The 14,436-nt window shown below is 41.2% G+C and overlaps 1 protein-coding gene across 7 annotated transcripts in view; it reads left to right on the forward strand.

The window, feature by feature from the left end:
• The window catches only part of adgrb1a (adhesion G protein-coupled receptor B1a), a 139,376-nt gene extending 125,403 nt beyond the window's left edge, over positions 1–13,973 (forward strand). For 2 of the 7 annotated variants that reach the window (XM_054783179.1, XM_054783182.1), the window contains 4 exons: positions 381–1,042; positions 5,229–5,264; positions 5,440–5,598; positions 10,800–12,770. In XM_054783179.1, coding sequence (XP_054639154.1) covers positions 381–1,042; positions 5,229–5,264; positions 5,440–5,598; positions 10,800–10,997 — 1,055 coding nt within the window. In that variant the 3' untranslated portion in view covers positions 10,998–12,770. Of the gene's footprint in view, positions 1–380; positions 1,043–5,228; positions 5,265–5,439; positions 5,599–10,799 lie in introns of all 7 variants that reach the window. The other 5 variants (XM_054783178.1, XM_054783180.1, XM_054783181.1 and 2 more) reach the window with 5 other exon arrangements.
• Positions 13,974–14,436: the final 463 nt, after the last annotated feature.

The following is a 14,436-nucleotide window of genomic DNA, read 5'->3' on the forward strand; positions in this document are numbered from 1 at the left end:
GTGATGTTTCAAGCTCAAGGGGTTCATCAAGGGGACCCGTTTTTAAGATGGTGACGGCATCCAGATGGCTGTGACGACCCAGCTGCAAAGTATCCTGGAAGGATCCTTCCAGGAGTGCTTGACGGCTTGGCAGAGGAGGCTGGAAAAGTGCATTTGACTCAAGGGGGATTGTTTTAAAGCGGGAAAACTTGCAGTTTGTAGTTTGAATTATTTATTATGTGACACCAGTCCTGGAACTTTTCTGACACAACTTGCATATAAAAAAATTAAGTCAAAGAAAAAAAGAACTCATTAAAGGGCCAAAAATGTACCTTTCATGCCCAGGATGAGTGTATATAAACTTCTAGCTTCACTCAACTCTTTCTTTCGTGATCTTCCAGGTACTGTGAAGCCCTCATCCGTCCACGGAGAGGAAAAGACTTCTTCTGGAACTCTCACCCTTCAGAAGGGATCAAATTTCAACACCATGCCAGCGAGTATGGCCAAAGTCCACCTCCAGAATATGGCGGACTACACCAGCCACACACTGACTCTGCGCAGGGAGAAAGGTACCACCAAAGGAATCAGCACTGAGTTGCCAGGTGCCAAATCCATTTACATTTGTGACAGCGAGCTCTTTAAGCAGCTGGATGGAGAGGTTCCTCGAGGGAATGGAGAGGGAAGCAGCTATGAGGGCACTGGCAAGTCCTCAGGGTTAGTTCTTTTACCTACCAACAACACGGGCACCCTAAAGCCAGCCAAGAGCAAAGACGAGCAACCAACTAAGTATAACATCAATGTTGAGCAGCTGCCTCAGACACGGCTCATCCATTTGGCTAACCCTGTCAGTGGCGAGCCAGTACCTGGCTTTGGACTGAAGAGCCTGCCTGCTGACCAGGTCAGTGTGTCATGCTCAGAGAGAGACTCGCCTGTGCACAACCTACAAAACATGCCAAGAGACTCGCAGGTGGCCAACAGCCCATGTGATGGAGCAGAGTCCGGAAACTCTGTTGTGATGACCAAGAGTGAGACTGTTTCTACACTATCAATGAGCTCCCTGGAGGTGAGCACACTTCCTTCTATAATCCTGTCTCAGCAACACGGTCACCTGCATATTTCCTTTGTAAAAATATAGTATCTTTTAAAGAACCATAATTCATAAATAATTGACATAATTCAACCTGCAATTCAGCAATCCAGAGACTTTAGTTCTCTGGGTTGTACTCTTCCAATACTGTAGTTACAACGCCCAGTACTTGTTCTTCCCTGAGCTTCTGTCAAAAAACAAATGCACAAAAAAATATTTGTCTATTTCAGCCTATGCCAACTGACTTTGGGCAAAAGGCGGGTACACCCTGGCCAGTCACATTGCATATAGAGTACAGACAAATAACCATTCACACTCACTTTCACATTTGTGGACAATTTAGAGTATTCAACGAGCCTACAGTGCATGTTTTTAGGATGTGGGAGAAAGCCAGGGTAAACCTAGAAAACGCACACATAGGGAGAACATGTAAACTCCAGATAGAGAATGATAGAGGTAGACATGAATAACTTGACTATATAGACAATATATTCAAAAACCTTGCCTACAGTACTGTGGAACAGTCTTAGGCCACCATTAGATTTGTTGTTTAAGCAACACTTTCAAGGAGATATGCCATAATTATATACCAGGTGTTTTAATAACATGTACCAAAATATCCCAAGGATCAAAAATTACGGACACTAAGAACCCTCTCCAAAAAGCTCAATTCAGATCAGCAGGTTTTGGGGGCTGTCTTGTCTCATGGAAATGAGCCACTGCTCACCCTGGCCCTTCTACTGCAGTAACACTTAGAAGCCGTGTGAGGGAGCAGTAAAGAGAGACGAAGTATGACCGCAAGCATCTTAGCGCATCTCGTTCCTTGAACGCTTCACCCAGAAAACTACGGCCCGAGACTTATTCATACTCCAAAGGAAAAGGAGTAGGGGCCTATAATGAAGATCCGCAAACCCAACAAGAATTGCTAATAAACAGAAATAAAATCAGTTCACTTTTCCCTGACGTCTGGCTGGGAGGTGATGTAATGATGTGTGAGATCTGTGCATCGGACAACACTGCAGCTCTGCTCCGCTTTTGGTTTTGTCATGATAGTCGGTCCATGTTGCTTGCGAGAAAAGAAAAGGCGGACCTTTGCACAGCAGGAACGCAGCAAGAGGGCGGTGATCACAATAGTTCCAACATCTGAAAACCTCACTCAGAGACTCATTCTTTGGCAGTAGGCAGCTAACATCAAAATGACTTGGTTGTGTAATATCACACTGGGTGATTTGTCAGGGACTCCAGAGACCCAAATATACGTATAAAAGCAATTAAAAAGTCAGTTTTCCATAATGCCCCCTTTAATTACCATATAGAACTAGAATGTCACTCAACAGAGAGATGTTGGCAGACCTCTGCCAAAGTCGAACTGTTAACAAAATTGAAAAAATGAAAATGTGGAGTGTATTTATGTTTCTTTGTCCATCTGTTAGTTAGCAGGCTACTTCCTAGTACATGGAGGATAACAGATGGAGGTGCTATTATGATTCTGGGTCCATTGACTCAAACTGTTGTAATGCATTCCTGTGCTTTTATCCCAATCCACACCATAATTGAACTGATTTGCCCTTGATTTGCCACCCCTCCACAAAGTTTTGTGGAAACTGGTTTTGTATGTTTTGTGTCTTACTTTTTATCTTTTTTACTGTGTCAACATTATTGGTGTGAAAAATGAAACCCAAGATTTTTGCACAGTTCTATACTGTATATCTTACAGAACGTGATGATACAGGAGAAATGCTCACTTCTCTTAAAGCATACCTTAGAGGGACTGTAAGCAACTGGCTTTCAACCAAAAATATTAGACCACCCCCACGAGCTAGCATATGTTACCAATAGCGGTTTAAAAGAACATATTGTACAAAAAAAATGGTATATTTTTAACACTTATGAGTTAAACTGCATACAAATTGTCGTACATTTTTGTTCAGGCCGGATAAAGTAACTAGCGTTTGTATTTACGGAGCGGCGACCAACAATTTACCGTAATTTTCGGTGTATAAGACGCACCGGTGTATTAAGACGCACCCACTAAAAAAAGAAAAAAAAACAAAAACTGATTTGTACATATATAAGCCGCTCATGTTCACGTTGTAAAAAGACATATTGTGGTGCGCACGAGTCAGTGAGGACCAGGCAGCTCTTTATTTGACAGGAGACCATCATGAGCTAAGAGAAAACTCACGAGCTTGTCAACTCATTGGAAATCGCAGGAGGTTATTACTCGATGTAAATCATCACACAGCAACCTAACACTCAAAAGGTATATCTAAGAAATATACAAGTACCAATACAAGTTTAAAATAAAGAAAACGATTTTAACTTCATCCCAAAATGCATTTTGTCCCAGCAGAGCAGTTCATTGGCCAAAGGCTGCCATGCTGAGCTCAGGAAGCTCTGGTGGCCTGGCAGCCAGCAGTAGCCATTGGCCAATGAACTGCTCTGCTGGGACGAAATGCATTATGGGTTGAAGTAAAAAAAAAAAATGTTTAACTCATATAGGTACTTGTCTTGTATATTTCTTAGGTATACCTTTTGAGCGTTAAGTTGCTGTGTGATGATTTTAGCCTTCTGTCTAAGACGACACCGTAAGTCAGACTGTTTTATTGAGTAATGACCTTCTGCGATTTCCGATGGGTTGACAGGCTCATCCTGAGTTCCCTAATAGCTTGTGATAGGCTCCTGCCAAAGAAAGAGCCACCGTTTCCTCAGCGACTCGCAAGCGGCACATTTTGAATGATTAGTAGTAGTTCTGAAGTATCGGTGATGTCATCAGATTCAGAGTATCGTTGTAAATTTGCCGCGCCGCTGTATAAGCCGCACGGTTCAAAGTTTAAGAAAAAAGTAGCGGCTCATACACCAGATGTTCTGCTACGTTCATGCTGTAGTTACGATAATCGCTATTGTTAGGTGACAACAAATATAAAGAATGCCTGTGTGTGTGTGTTACGCGGTGCGTACTTGAAATACTCAAAGCAGGAAGAGCGGGCATATACCGTAACGCTTGCAGTACATTTGAATGTTGGCGTTGGCAGCCACATACAGTCCCTTTAAAAATGACTTCTATCGCGTTTTTCAACAGTGCATACTTGTCGTCTTCTTAAAAGAAAAAGAAAACAGAAGGCAAACAAAAACAGTAATAGGACATATACCATCCAGTAGTTTGCACTACCGCCGCACTACCTTTACATTTCATACATTCCAGTAGAATGTGGACTTCTAGGTGTTCCTATGTCACAAATAGGACTTCAAGGTTAAACAACAATCTCCATATGTTGGTAACATGCCGTCTAATGAGGTCCTATAAAGAGTACTGCTTTAAACCATTTGGCACTGGATTCCAGTTGTTGACATTGCCATTGTTTGCACTGGTGGTATTAGTGTCACTGTAGTGTTCAATTTGATGAAACGCTGACTTAACCCTTACAAATATTATAGAGCTCAACCGGATTACACAAAATGGAGGACATATTAATGACAAGGCTGCCATCTATGCATCTGTGTTTTCCATTGTGGTTAATTCTTTTTGCCAATCATTCTTTTTGCCCCATCACATATCAGCTATAGCTTTTTCTATCCATACATCAGTCTGATGCATTTCATGCATGCTCAGGCGCCCGCTTCACCGATGATTTAAATAAGACAACAAGCATCTCATTTCACAGGCAAACACAACTGCATCCAAAGTCTAAGGCCGGATTTTCTGGGCACAGGAAAACACTGAACGTTGAAAAGGTTAGCGTTTAGTCCCAGTCTCTAGCGCGGACTGCAGTGGCAGGATGAGGCGACAGCGATCAGCACGCAGTGGCCGAGACATCTGCCTGCTGGTGTCTTTTCACTTGAGGGCAAAGCACACTTCCATAATGGCGTGTGAGGCAGCAGCTGCCACAGCAACGGAGCAGCCTGAAGGTCAGGTTTTCCCTCACGATTCAGTGACAGCTGACTTAAAGGTCATTTGGTCACAATGCGTTAACGGCAAAATTTTGCCAACGGGGTCGGAATGACCAGCAACAAACCTTGTCTCCTCCTTTGGTGACTCTCTGCTTGCCTCTGAGACGCAGAAACACTTTCTGACGGTTGACCAGAACAAAATGTATTTAAGATTGAGCATTTGACGGCTCACGAGGCACATCTTTAATCTCTCTGTATCATCTTCCCCCAGAGGCGAAAATCACGCTATGCAGAGCTTGACTTTGAGGTAATTTTAGTCTCTTTGCTTCATATAGACCTTAGACATGTCTCTTTACTGCTACGATGATATTTGCTGACATTTATTACTCACTGTTTGACTGGCACTTCAGTGTTGAGATTAGGAGTAATTCATGGTTAGTCTGTGCTGTTTCCCTTGCGTAATGTACAATGTTCCTGTGTAGAAGATAATGCACACCCGGAAACGCCACCAGGACATGTTTCAGGACCTGAACAGGAAGATTCACAGTGCAGACAAGGATAGAGATTCTCCACCTGTTGATGCCAATGCTACCAAAAGATGGAGTGTGTCCTCTGCCAGCAGCGACAAGACCAACATAAGCGTAAAGAGTTTAACTTTATTCTGTTCTGCCCCCTCCTCCTCCTCCTATCTAATGTTGTTTTCCTTTCACCTAACATAAGCCTAAATCCCAAACTTTTTGTCTGTGTAGGACCCAATTAGCTGCAACAGGGCACGAGACCATGCTGTATGCTGTATGGTCAAAAGTGTTTAGATACACCTTAAACCCAATGTTTTCATTGATCTTCAGCTTGCCAAGACATTTTGGACAATTGTCATACAACGTTGTGGTAAGAGAATAGGAAAGACCCTTTTCTTTTCCACCCTGAGTGTCCATAAAAGTATTCTTGGACCAAATAAAACTCTTTTTGGATGCTTTTCCTGGTGAGAGGGCAAAGACAGGGTCTTGTAGGGAACCTTCTAAAGGGAGTGCAGTTGCTTTCTTGAGAAATAATGTTTTCATTGGCATGCATTCAACCCATTCATGCTACACTCTTTGCATGCAAACAATAAGAGCACAAATGAAGTACCTGCAGGCTTGATGATGAATGGTAAACCAGCTGCCACATTATTCCAGTTAACAAAGCAATGCGTTGTTTTTTCACAATTCATGCACTGTCTGGCCAAAAAAGGTCACCACCTGGATTTAATTAAGCAAATAGGTACTGCATGGCTGATTGTGTTTCAGCTGGCAACAATATATTTCACCCTAACTGATGCAGCGAGCAGTTGGTCATTTGTTGACAACCACGTCCAAAGACACATCATGTGGTCACAGGAAAAATGTTTATGTGTTTCAGAAGGGTGAAATTATTGGCATGCATCACCATTACAAAACATGGAAGGATTAGAGATGCTCAATATTGGCTTTTTACTGTTGTCCGATATGGTCAAGCACTTCATTATCAGTAGCGATATTGGCAGCGCTTCCCTCCAAACTAGTGTCAGGTCACCCATCTTATAAGGAATGAACACATTATGCTTCTTTTACTGTGATCCTAATGGATGCATTTCACAAGCAAACACTGTTCAAATACTGCAATATGCAATGTTAATTATGAAAAAATGTAAAAAAACCCAACAGTCATTAAAACTCATGACCGACAGTCAACCTTTCTAACATCTTCTAACACTATCAACAGCAACGATACAGTCTGGAAAGTTGCACATTTCTATGTGCCACAAACATCCGTAGAACAAAGTAAATTGCAAAGCATGAAACTCTGGAATAATACAATCAGTGAAATTCAAAACTTTCTAGCAGTGGGTAGGTTTTTTTCAGTACTGCTGGTCGCTTCTTATCATTATTTTGCTGCATAGCGCCGCGTGTGAGTGATTCTTCCTGAGGCGTGATATTAGATTAGAAGTATTGAAGGAAGACGCCTCACTCCCTCTTCACATAACCAGCACTTTATAAGTCACTGCAATTTGCATATTTACAATCTGAAGGCGAAAACTTGGAAATAATTCCAGACCGTGGACATACTGAGCTAGCAAGCTGTCAGAAAAACAGATGGAGATATCATCCAATATCTCATTTTTCTGCCAATATCGGCCAATATTATTGGACATCTCTATAAAAAAAAGTTGAAAGACAGTGGGAGACGTTGTGCAGTTGTCCGAATCGCCCGTCATGTATACAGTATCTTTGCGAAAAATGAATGCAACTAAATGTTGTGACACTGCAGAAGGTTGGAGAAACGATGCCACAAAGCTGAAGGCGGTCCAATGAAATTCAAAGTGTGTGAACTGTTTTTTGGCCAGAAAGCGTGGAAATGTGCTACTGTTAGTTAACTGGCTATGTGATTCAGATCACAAGCAGGTGAAGTGATCTGGCTGCCAAAAAGCTTTGTATGTGCGTTCATCAGAGTGCTGAGGTTGCACACTGGTCAGTGCAACAGCAGCATACTAGGTTATTGCCTGATATGCATTCATTTTCTTTTTCGGTTCCTACAATCATTTTAGCTTCCATTTTGTAATTGGTCATGTTCATTTCAGATTCTATTTTCATGCAGTAACAAAACATTAACATGCTGTTTTTAAAATGATGCGTGTATGACAAATGAGCCCCAGGTTGCCGATGGGAGAAATTCTATTCATGCTTATGCAAACATAGAAATTGCAACCATTTTTTTTCCCCCCCAAAACTGCCCTTTGGAATTTTAAAATGACTGTTTTATTGCTTACCATTGTTAGGCAATCAAAAAGCCATGACGATATCATTAACGGATCAGGAAAGAAATGTATGATTACAGTGAACATTGTACTTACTTGAGTCCTGAGCCAACTTCTTTTCTTTGACCATTTTAAGAACCAGCAGGACAGCGCGGTGAGCATCTAGGGTGACTTGGCTTTAAAAATGTGCTATTTTCTGCACATTAAATGCTCCGGAAAGGAGGGCATGTGAGACTGAAAGTGAAAGACAGAAGATATAGATATACAGATAAAGGCAAATTTCTCACCAAGGTCTAGAGGTCACCAGGGTGTTATGGACAGTTTTCCTGTGAAACATCGTGCAACAGTCTGTCCAGTCACACATCATTTAAAAATCTGTCTGGGGTGGGGTGGGGGGAAGATGCTGGGACCTCTTAGCTGGTTATGGCTGGTTATGTGAAGTACGTCCTTACTGTCTCCCATCCACTGCGTGCCTGTGCTTCAGGTAATTGTAATTCATTTAATTCCATAAGGGAATCAGACAGATTACCAAAGCGGGAAACTCCTCATAAAATACAGTACTGTAATAAATGAGTCGCTCCAGACCCATTAAAGCAATTTTTAGACAGTAGATCTGCTGTCTAATGCAATTTCAGCTTGGTCTCATCACATTGACAATATTTAACATGCAAGAATAATTTCTTTTTTCGTCAAGACTATGAAATGAAAAATGTGTGGAGTGGCATCCTTGACAAACAAAGATATCCTGTCGCCTGTCGCTGTTTCCAGTTTCTCTGGCACATATTATAAAGGTGCTGCTGTAAATCCACAGTCTAAGCCAAGGACAGGCAAGGAAAAGCCAAAGATCTCAGCAGAGAGATGACAGCAATCCAGGCTCTATGAGGAAGTCTCACAAAATTCGGACAAGGTCGTTAGTTATGTCCCTTTACAATTGTTGATTGAGACGTCTTTGAACTTTGCCCCGTTTAGTTGCAAATCTTAATTAAATATTGGTTAATTTTAATTTCTGTCCAAGGTGTTTCTCATAGAGAATGGCTGATAAATGATGTTATGACTGAGGATGGTAAACAACTTCTATTCATAGATCAACAACCACCTACATGTGTTTGGTATGCATTATCAGTATCCATGGCCGCCCATATGTGCCCGTAAGCAGAATTTTATCTACATTACAAAATGACTGTATCACAAAAAGGCGCGGCAAGGAATTCTGGGCCCCGTGAAAAAACAAAGGCACATTGGGCCCCCCTGGGCAGCTGTGGTCAGCAAATATTCAGGACCAAATTGACCCATTAAAAGCTATTTTTCTACAGTGGAATCTTGGTTAGCGTCATTAATGTGTGCCAGACGGTCTGATTCTTACTGCAACGGACATGAACTTAATACATTTTTTCCCTGAGAAATAATGTAAATCCAATTAATCCGTTCGAGAAAGCCAAAAAGGTTAACAGAAAACATGTTTTTATAGTTTTTAGTCCGATTACAGATGTACATGCAGAAAACAATTCAATATCCACATAAATACGTAGAAATGATGAATGAAAGAGCTGAAATGAAAATTTAAGGTTACGCTTACCTTCGCTGAAGATGTGATTCCTGGCGTGCTGTCCTCAAAGACAAAATGGGGCAGCGAGATCAACCACCGCCATCTTCCTGTTTTGACATGAGTTGTTTCTCCTCAACTAAATGGAGCCAAAGAAAGTTGCAAGTGTCAGCATTTTGATAAAGAAGCTGAGAAACTATTGAAGTCTAGAAATAAGTCATGACAAAACAGGAAGATGATGTTCATTGGTTGCCTCGCTGCCACCTCGTGTCTTTGGGAACGGTAGTCTTCAGTGAAGGTAGAAGTAACCTTAAATGTTCATTTAGCCCTTTCATTCGTTATTTACATGAATTTAGAATTGTTTTATTTATGTAAAACTACAGTATATTACAAAACTATAAAAAAGCATGTTTTGTGCTAATATTTTTAGAGTCAACCACTGATGACATCATAGACGGGCTATATAACGTCCGGTTGTCATTTTGTTTGCTAGCTAATATGTTGCGAACAAGGAAGGACTTTTTCCACCCATCCATTTTCCGCTTGTCCTCACTCGGGTCGCAGGTGTGCCAGAGCCTATCCCAGTTGAGGAAGGATGTTTTCTGTTTGGAAAAATATATACATTAATAACAGACCAGAGAATGCACGCAACCGTTAATGTTTTAACGTTAACCAAAAAAACATGCTAACCGGGGCGGACGCTAACCGAGGTTCCACTGTACTATGTGACTTGAACCTGAATTTAGTCTGATGGATGTTTTGGAATAACATGAATATATCGGAAACAAATTATTCAACCTATTATTTTCGGTGCATTATACCAAATTAACATTTTTGTCCAAACCTGTCCGGGGTTGGGATCCCGCCCACACCCTCTGCCTTAAAAGGCAGCAGCTGTACCATTACACCGCTAAGTACTGGTGATTACTGATTACTCGTCTCTTTCTTTCTCTCTCCTGCCTTGGGTTGACTTGGTGCATGATCCCTCATGGCAGCGATGCACATCCTGTTGGCAAAAATGCACCTTGTTGCGCAAAATGGGATCATGGGGCACGCACAGCACATGTTCTGCGTGTAAGGAGGGGCAGCCCTGGATATAGTATTAGCAGCAAGGCAATTTAGTTGCAGCAGGTTTAGAAAATGCACGTTTGTAGCGCAGTCCAATAGGGGAGGACCCATAACCCCGGGGACTAGAGAACCCAAAGTAACACACGGGAACACAGTCAGACAAATTGTCTGTAAATATAAATATGTTTGAGTTGTTATACAAAATAATTTGGAGCGACATTTTTGTTAACCTTGGTTTATGCTTTGTCATACAACATAAAACTACTGTCAAAGGTTGGAACACACTGGTGTCTCAAGCTTTTGACAGCTTTAGTAATTACGCTTCTATTTAATTTCTATCATCTTAACATTAGCTTATCATAGTGTAAAGTAAAATAGATGTAAGGAAATGAACATTTTAAGACGACTTCAACATGTACTTATTTTGACAAGCAAATGTTGTCTCTTTCTTGGATTAGGATAAGCAGCAGACCCCAAGTAAGAGGGTGTGGGAAGGCATAAAAAAGACCCACTCCCCCCCGTCCTGGGTCAGGAAGGACCTGGTGACGGCGGCGACGGCCTCCCCTCTGGAGATGCAGGCAGTGGAGTGGGAGAAGACAAGTGCAACCATTCCTTTGGTGGGCCAGGAGATCATGGACCTGCAGACGGAGGTGTGATAAACCATATTTCCTCAGCTTGCTTTTCACTTCGCTCTTGGACAAACAAGCAACATGCCACATGTACTGTTCAGCTCTGGATGGAGTGCATTGCAAATACAGGGAGAAAGGAAAGTGAAAAGTCAAACTGGCTCCAGAGAACTGGTATCATGATGTCTCTTTGTATGTCATTTCATATCACGTTCGGATCGTCTTTTTATCAGACATGTACTGTCTCCCTGAATATGGACATGCATACCAAACTGTCTCACGGTGGGACGGTTGCCAAAGTAGGAGATTCAGCTACTCCTTGTGTATCATACATGAAAGTAATGACCTGTTGTCTAGTATGTATGTAATGGTTGTAATGTAATTAGTCATGTATCTTTTTCTTTTATTTTTGGGTTCAAAGTGTTACTGCATCTCCGTTGCACTCGCTCCTTCTCCGAAGTGATGTTTTACATGGCTCAAGTTTTTCAGTTTTTCAGTGATGGAATGAAAACTCGACAACAGTTTGAGGAGGCAGACTGCCAAGAATCCACCGCTGTGCCCCTTAATGCAATCCCCTCCCCTTCACACCTCCCCCACATCCTTTTGGCTCCTGTGCTTTATCCACCCTGGCAAGGCAGGCACCTGGGAGACAAGTGAAGGGGGAAAGAGGATGAAAAAAAAAAAAATCACCATGAGCCAAAATGGCACGTTACGATCTAATTGGGTCTCAACCTCAATGCCACCCACAGAACGACTTTGCGGCTGCATCCAGACAGCCGTCAGCACATCCAAGTACTTGCTATTTCTTCATTTGTTGATATTTACAGTACATGAACAAGCAGGCGTGGTTCAAGCTAATAAGAAATGAGTGTGTTTGTGTTAGGCAATGAAAGATGGGTATGTGAGTGGATCTCTAAATATATACAGTATATGTCATGATGATACATGCAAGGAAGAGTAGACTAAAGAACAATGGTTGCAAAGAAAGCACAAGGCTCATTTGGAGTCGTGATGTACAGCATTGTAATTATTTCACAGAGTTCTACAGAATGGATTTTAGCCTTTAAATGTCTTTCATACTGTGCTTGGGGAATAGTTGTCATCATCACTACAAATATGAACAGAGACCTACCCTTCCCTCTCCTACCTTGTCTTTTCAGGATACTGGACTACATGTGTGTTCTGTATCACAATGTAATCGTGCGTGTTTTTATATCACCGCCATTTACTCTTTTGGAGCTCTACCTTTAAGACGCTGTCCCGTTGTCCCCACTCCTCTGCCCCATCACAAGCTGCGCCCCAGCCTGCCACACACAGCCCTCCCACACGTCCTTACTTGCCTTTTGATTTGACCTGGGGTTGCCTGTTTTTAATGTACAGTTTTCAGAGCACACAATGAATGTGTCTTATTTCTATTAAAAACATATCTATATACGAAAACAAAAGCAGTCATGCATGATTTATTGCTGTGGTTTTATAAATACGGGGTCATTGCCATACCTATTAATCCTCCAACCGTAAAAAAACAACTGTATTTTGCTCTTCTTTCCAGGCGCCCGTTTTGATAGTTTCCCATATTTTAACTTTCATGGCTTACACCTTTGGTGACTACTTATGCAAGTCAACAACAATACCTGTGAAAATTTCATTTGCGCTACCTAATGTATTAAAAATGAAATATCCAAATAATTGTCTACATTTTCAAATGCAAATGTTGACAGGTATGGTCATTGTCTTGCATAAAAGTCTTCACCCCCTTTTCACTCCAAAATTTAGGACGTTTTTCCTCAAAATTCAGCACACAATGGGCTACCCCATAATGACAGAATGGGAAATTCATTCATGTTATCTAATGTATTGAAAATGAAATATCCAACTATCTCGTGATCACGTGTATAAATATTCACCATTTTTGCAATGACTCTTAAAATTAATCTCAGGTGGATCCTCTTTCTGGAATTTAAAGTCGAAACCTGCACTACCAATCAAAAGTTTGGGGTTGCAAATGTCTGAATAATGTATGTACAGTATAAAGAAAAACACATTCCCATGCAATTCACAATTAGTTAATCAGATAATGTCAAAAAATGACCGCTTTTGGCAAAAAGACCCATTATCAGATGATGCGCTACACTGCTGATGGGATGTCATACAACATGCCATATAATCCGAACTATCCCTTTAAGATTTGAGTAGGTCAGTCTAGTTTCACTCTTTACTTCTACCTCTTCCCTTCATTGTTGTCCACCACTGCACCCAATATGAGTCAACTTTAATATTTAGTTGTCACTGTCAAACAATATCAACATTAACTATTCAGCATCAAATAAATAGAATTTTTTTGCTAACAAATTAGAGAAACAGTAACAAGTAGACACTCATATCACAAAATTAACACCTAATTGAATTACTACTATTACTACTAATATGTGTGACTGTTTCAATGCAGTATTATCGTTGTGGTTGTTGATATTATTTTGTCCTCTCCATCTCTATGGCCGTCACAGACATTTGCTGATGTAGTCTTTTTTGTTTGTGTTGTTTTGTTACTGCTGTTACAATTGTTGTTGCTGCTGTTGTTCTTGTCTCTCTCTGTATAGTCCCCGTCTGGTCCCCGTACTCCCCCATTCTGTTTTCTTTTCTCTTCTTCTCTCTCCCCTCCTGCTCCGGTCCATCCGCTCCAAATGTGCATATCAACAAAATATCAAATAAGGTCAAATAAATTCTGTATAACAGGGGAAGCCTGTTCCCTGGCAGGGCAAATATGTTGAGCACGTAAGGGCATTTAGATCAACAAATCTGCCCTAATGGCTGGACAGGACAAAAAAAAACACCTAAGTCACACTGTACACAGACTATATGAAGGTACGTTGCAGAGGAGGAAGCTACGCTGCTTAGTTATCACTGTCTATGTCATAGATGCATATCCTTTGTTCAAGGATACTGTCTCTATCCTTGTTGATGGTGTATGATGATGATGATGGCTCGGAGTGGTCATGCAGCCAAAGCTGATCGATGTTTCTCCACTTTCTGAGCATTTTACAGTGTTTAATTTCATTTTGCATTTAAATTTCACTTTCCTTTTCTTTGACACCATCGGAAGAGTCTGTCTCACACCTGGAGACATAACGAAGGGGAAAAAGTTAACAAAAAGGGACGAAAGTGACGTCCTTCCTCATTGTAGAGACGTGCAAGTACTTTTCTTCCGCCTATGTATTCTTCTGTATACATATTATTCGATAGCTACTTCTCTTTTTCTTTTTGTACATTATTAATAATTTATGGAAGTGCGTCGTGACCACAAAACCACACCGTAACACAAGGACCACCTGTACAGCTGTTGATTTTAAAAGGTTTGATTGCTGCGTAGAAAATTAGCAACTAAAGTACAAAACAAAAAAACAAATTAAAAGAACTAATGCATTTAAGAAGAAAGTTAAATCAGTGAATCCATTACGCATTTGGCCTT

This window comes from Dunckerocampus dactyliophorus, chromosome 7 (genome assembly GCF_027744805.1).
Source record: "Dunckerocampus dactyliophorus isolate RoL2022-P2 chromosome 7, RoL_Ddac_1.1, whole genome shotgun sequence".
In the NCBI taxonomy this organism is placed as follows: domain Eukaryota; kingdom Metazoa; phylum Chordata; class Actinopteri; order Syngnathiformes; family Syngnathidae; genus Dunckerocampus; species Dunckerocampus dactyliophorus.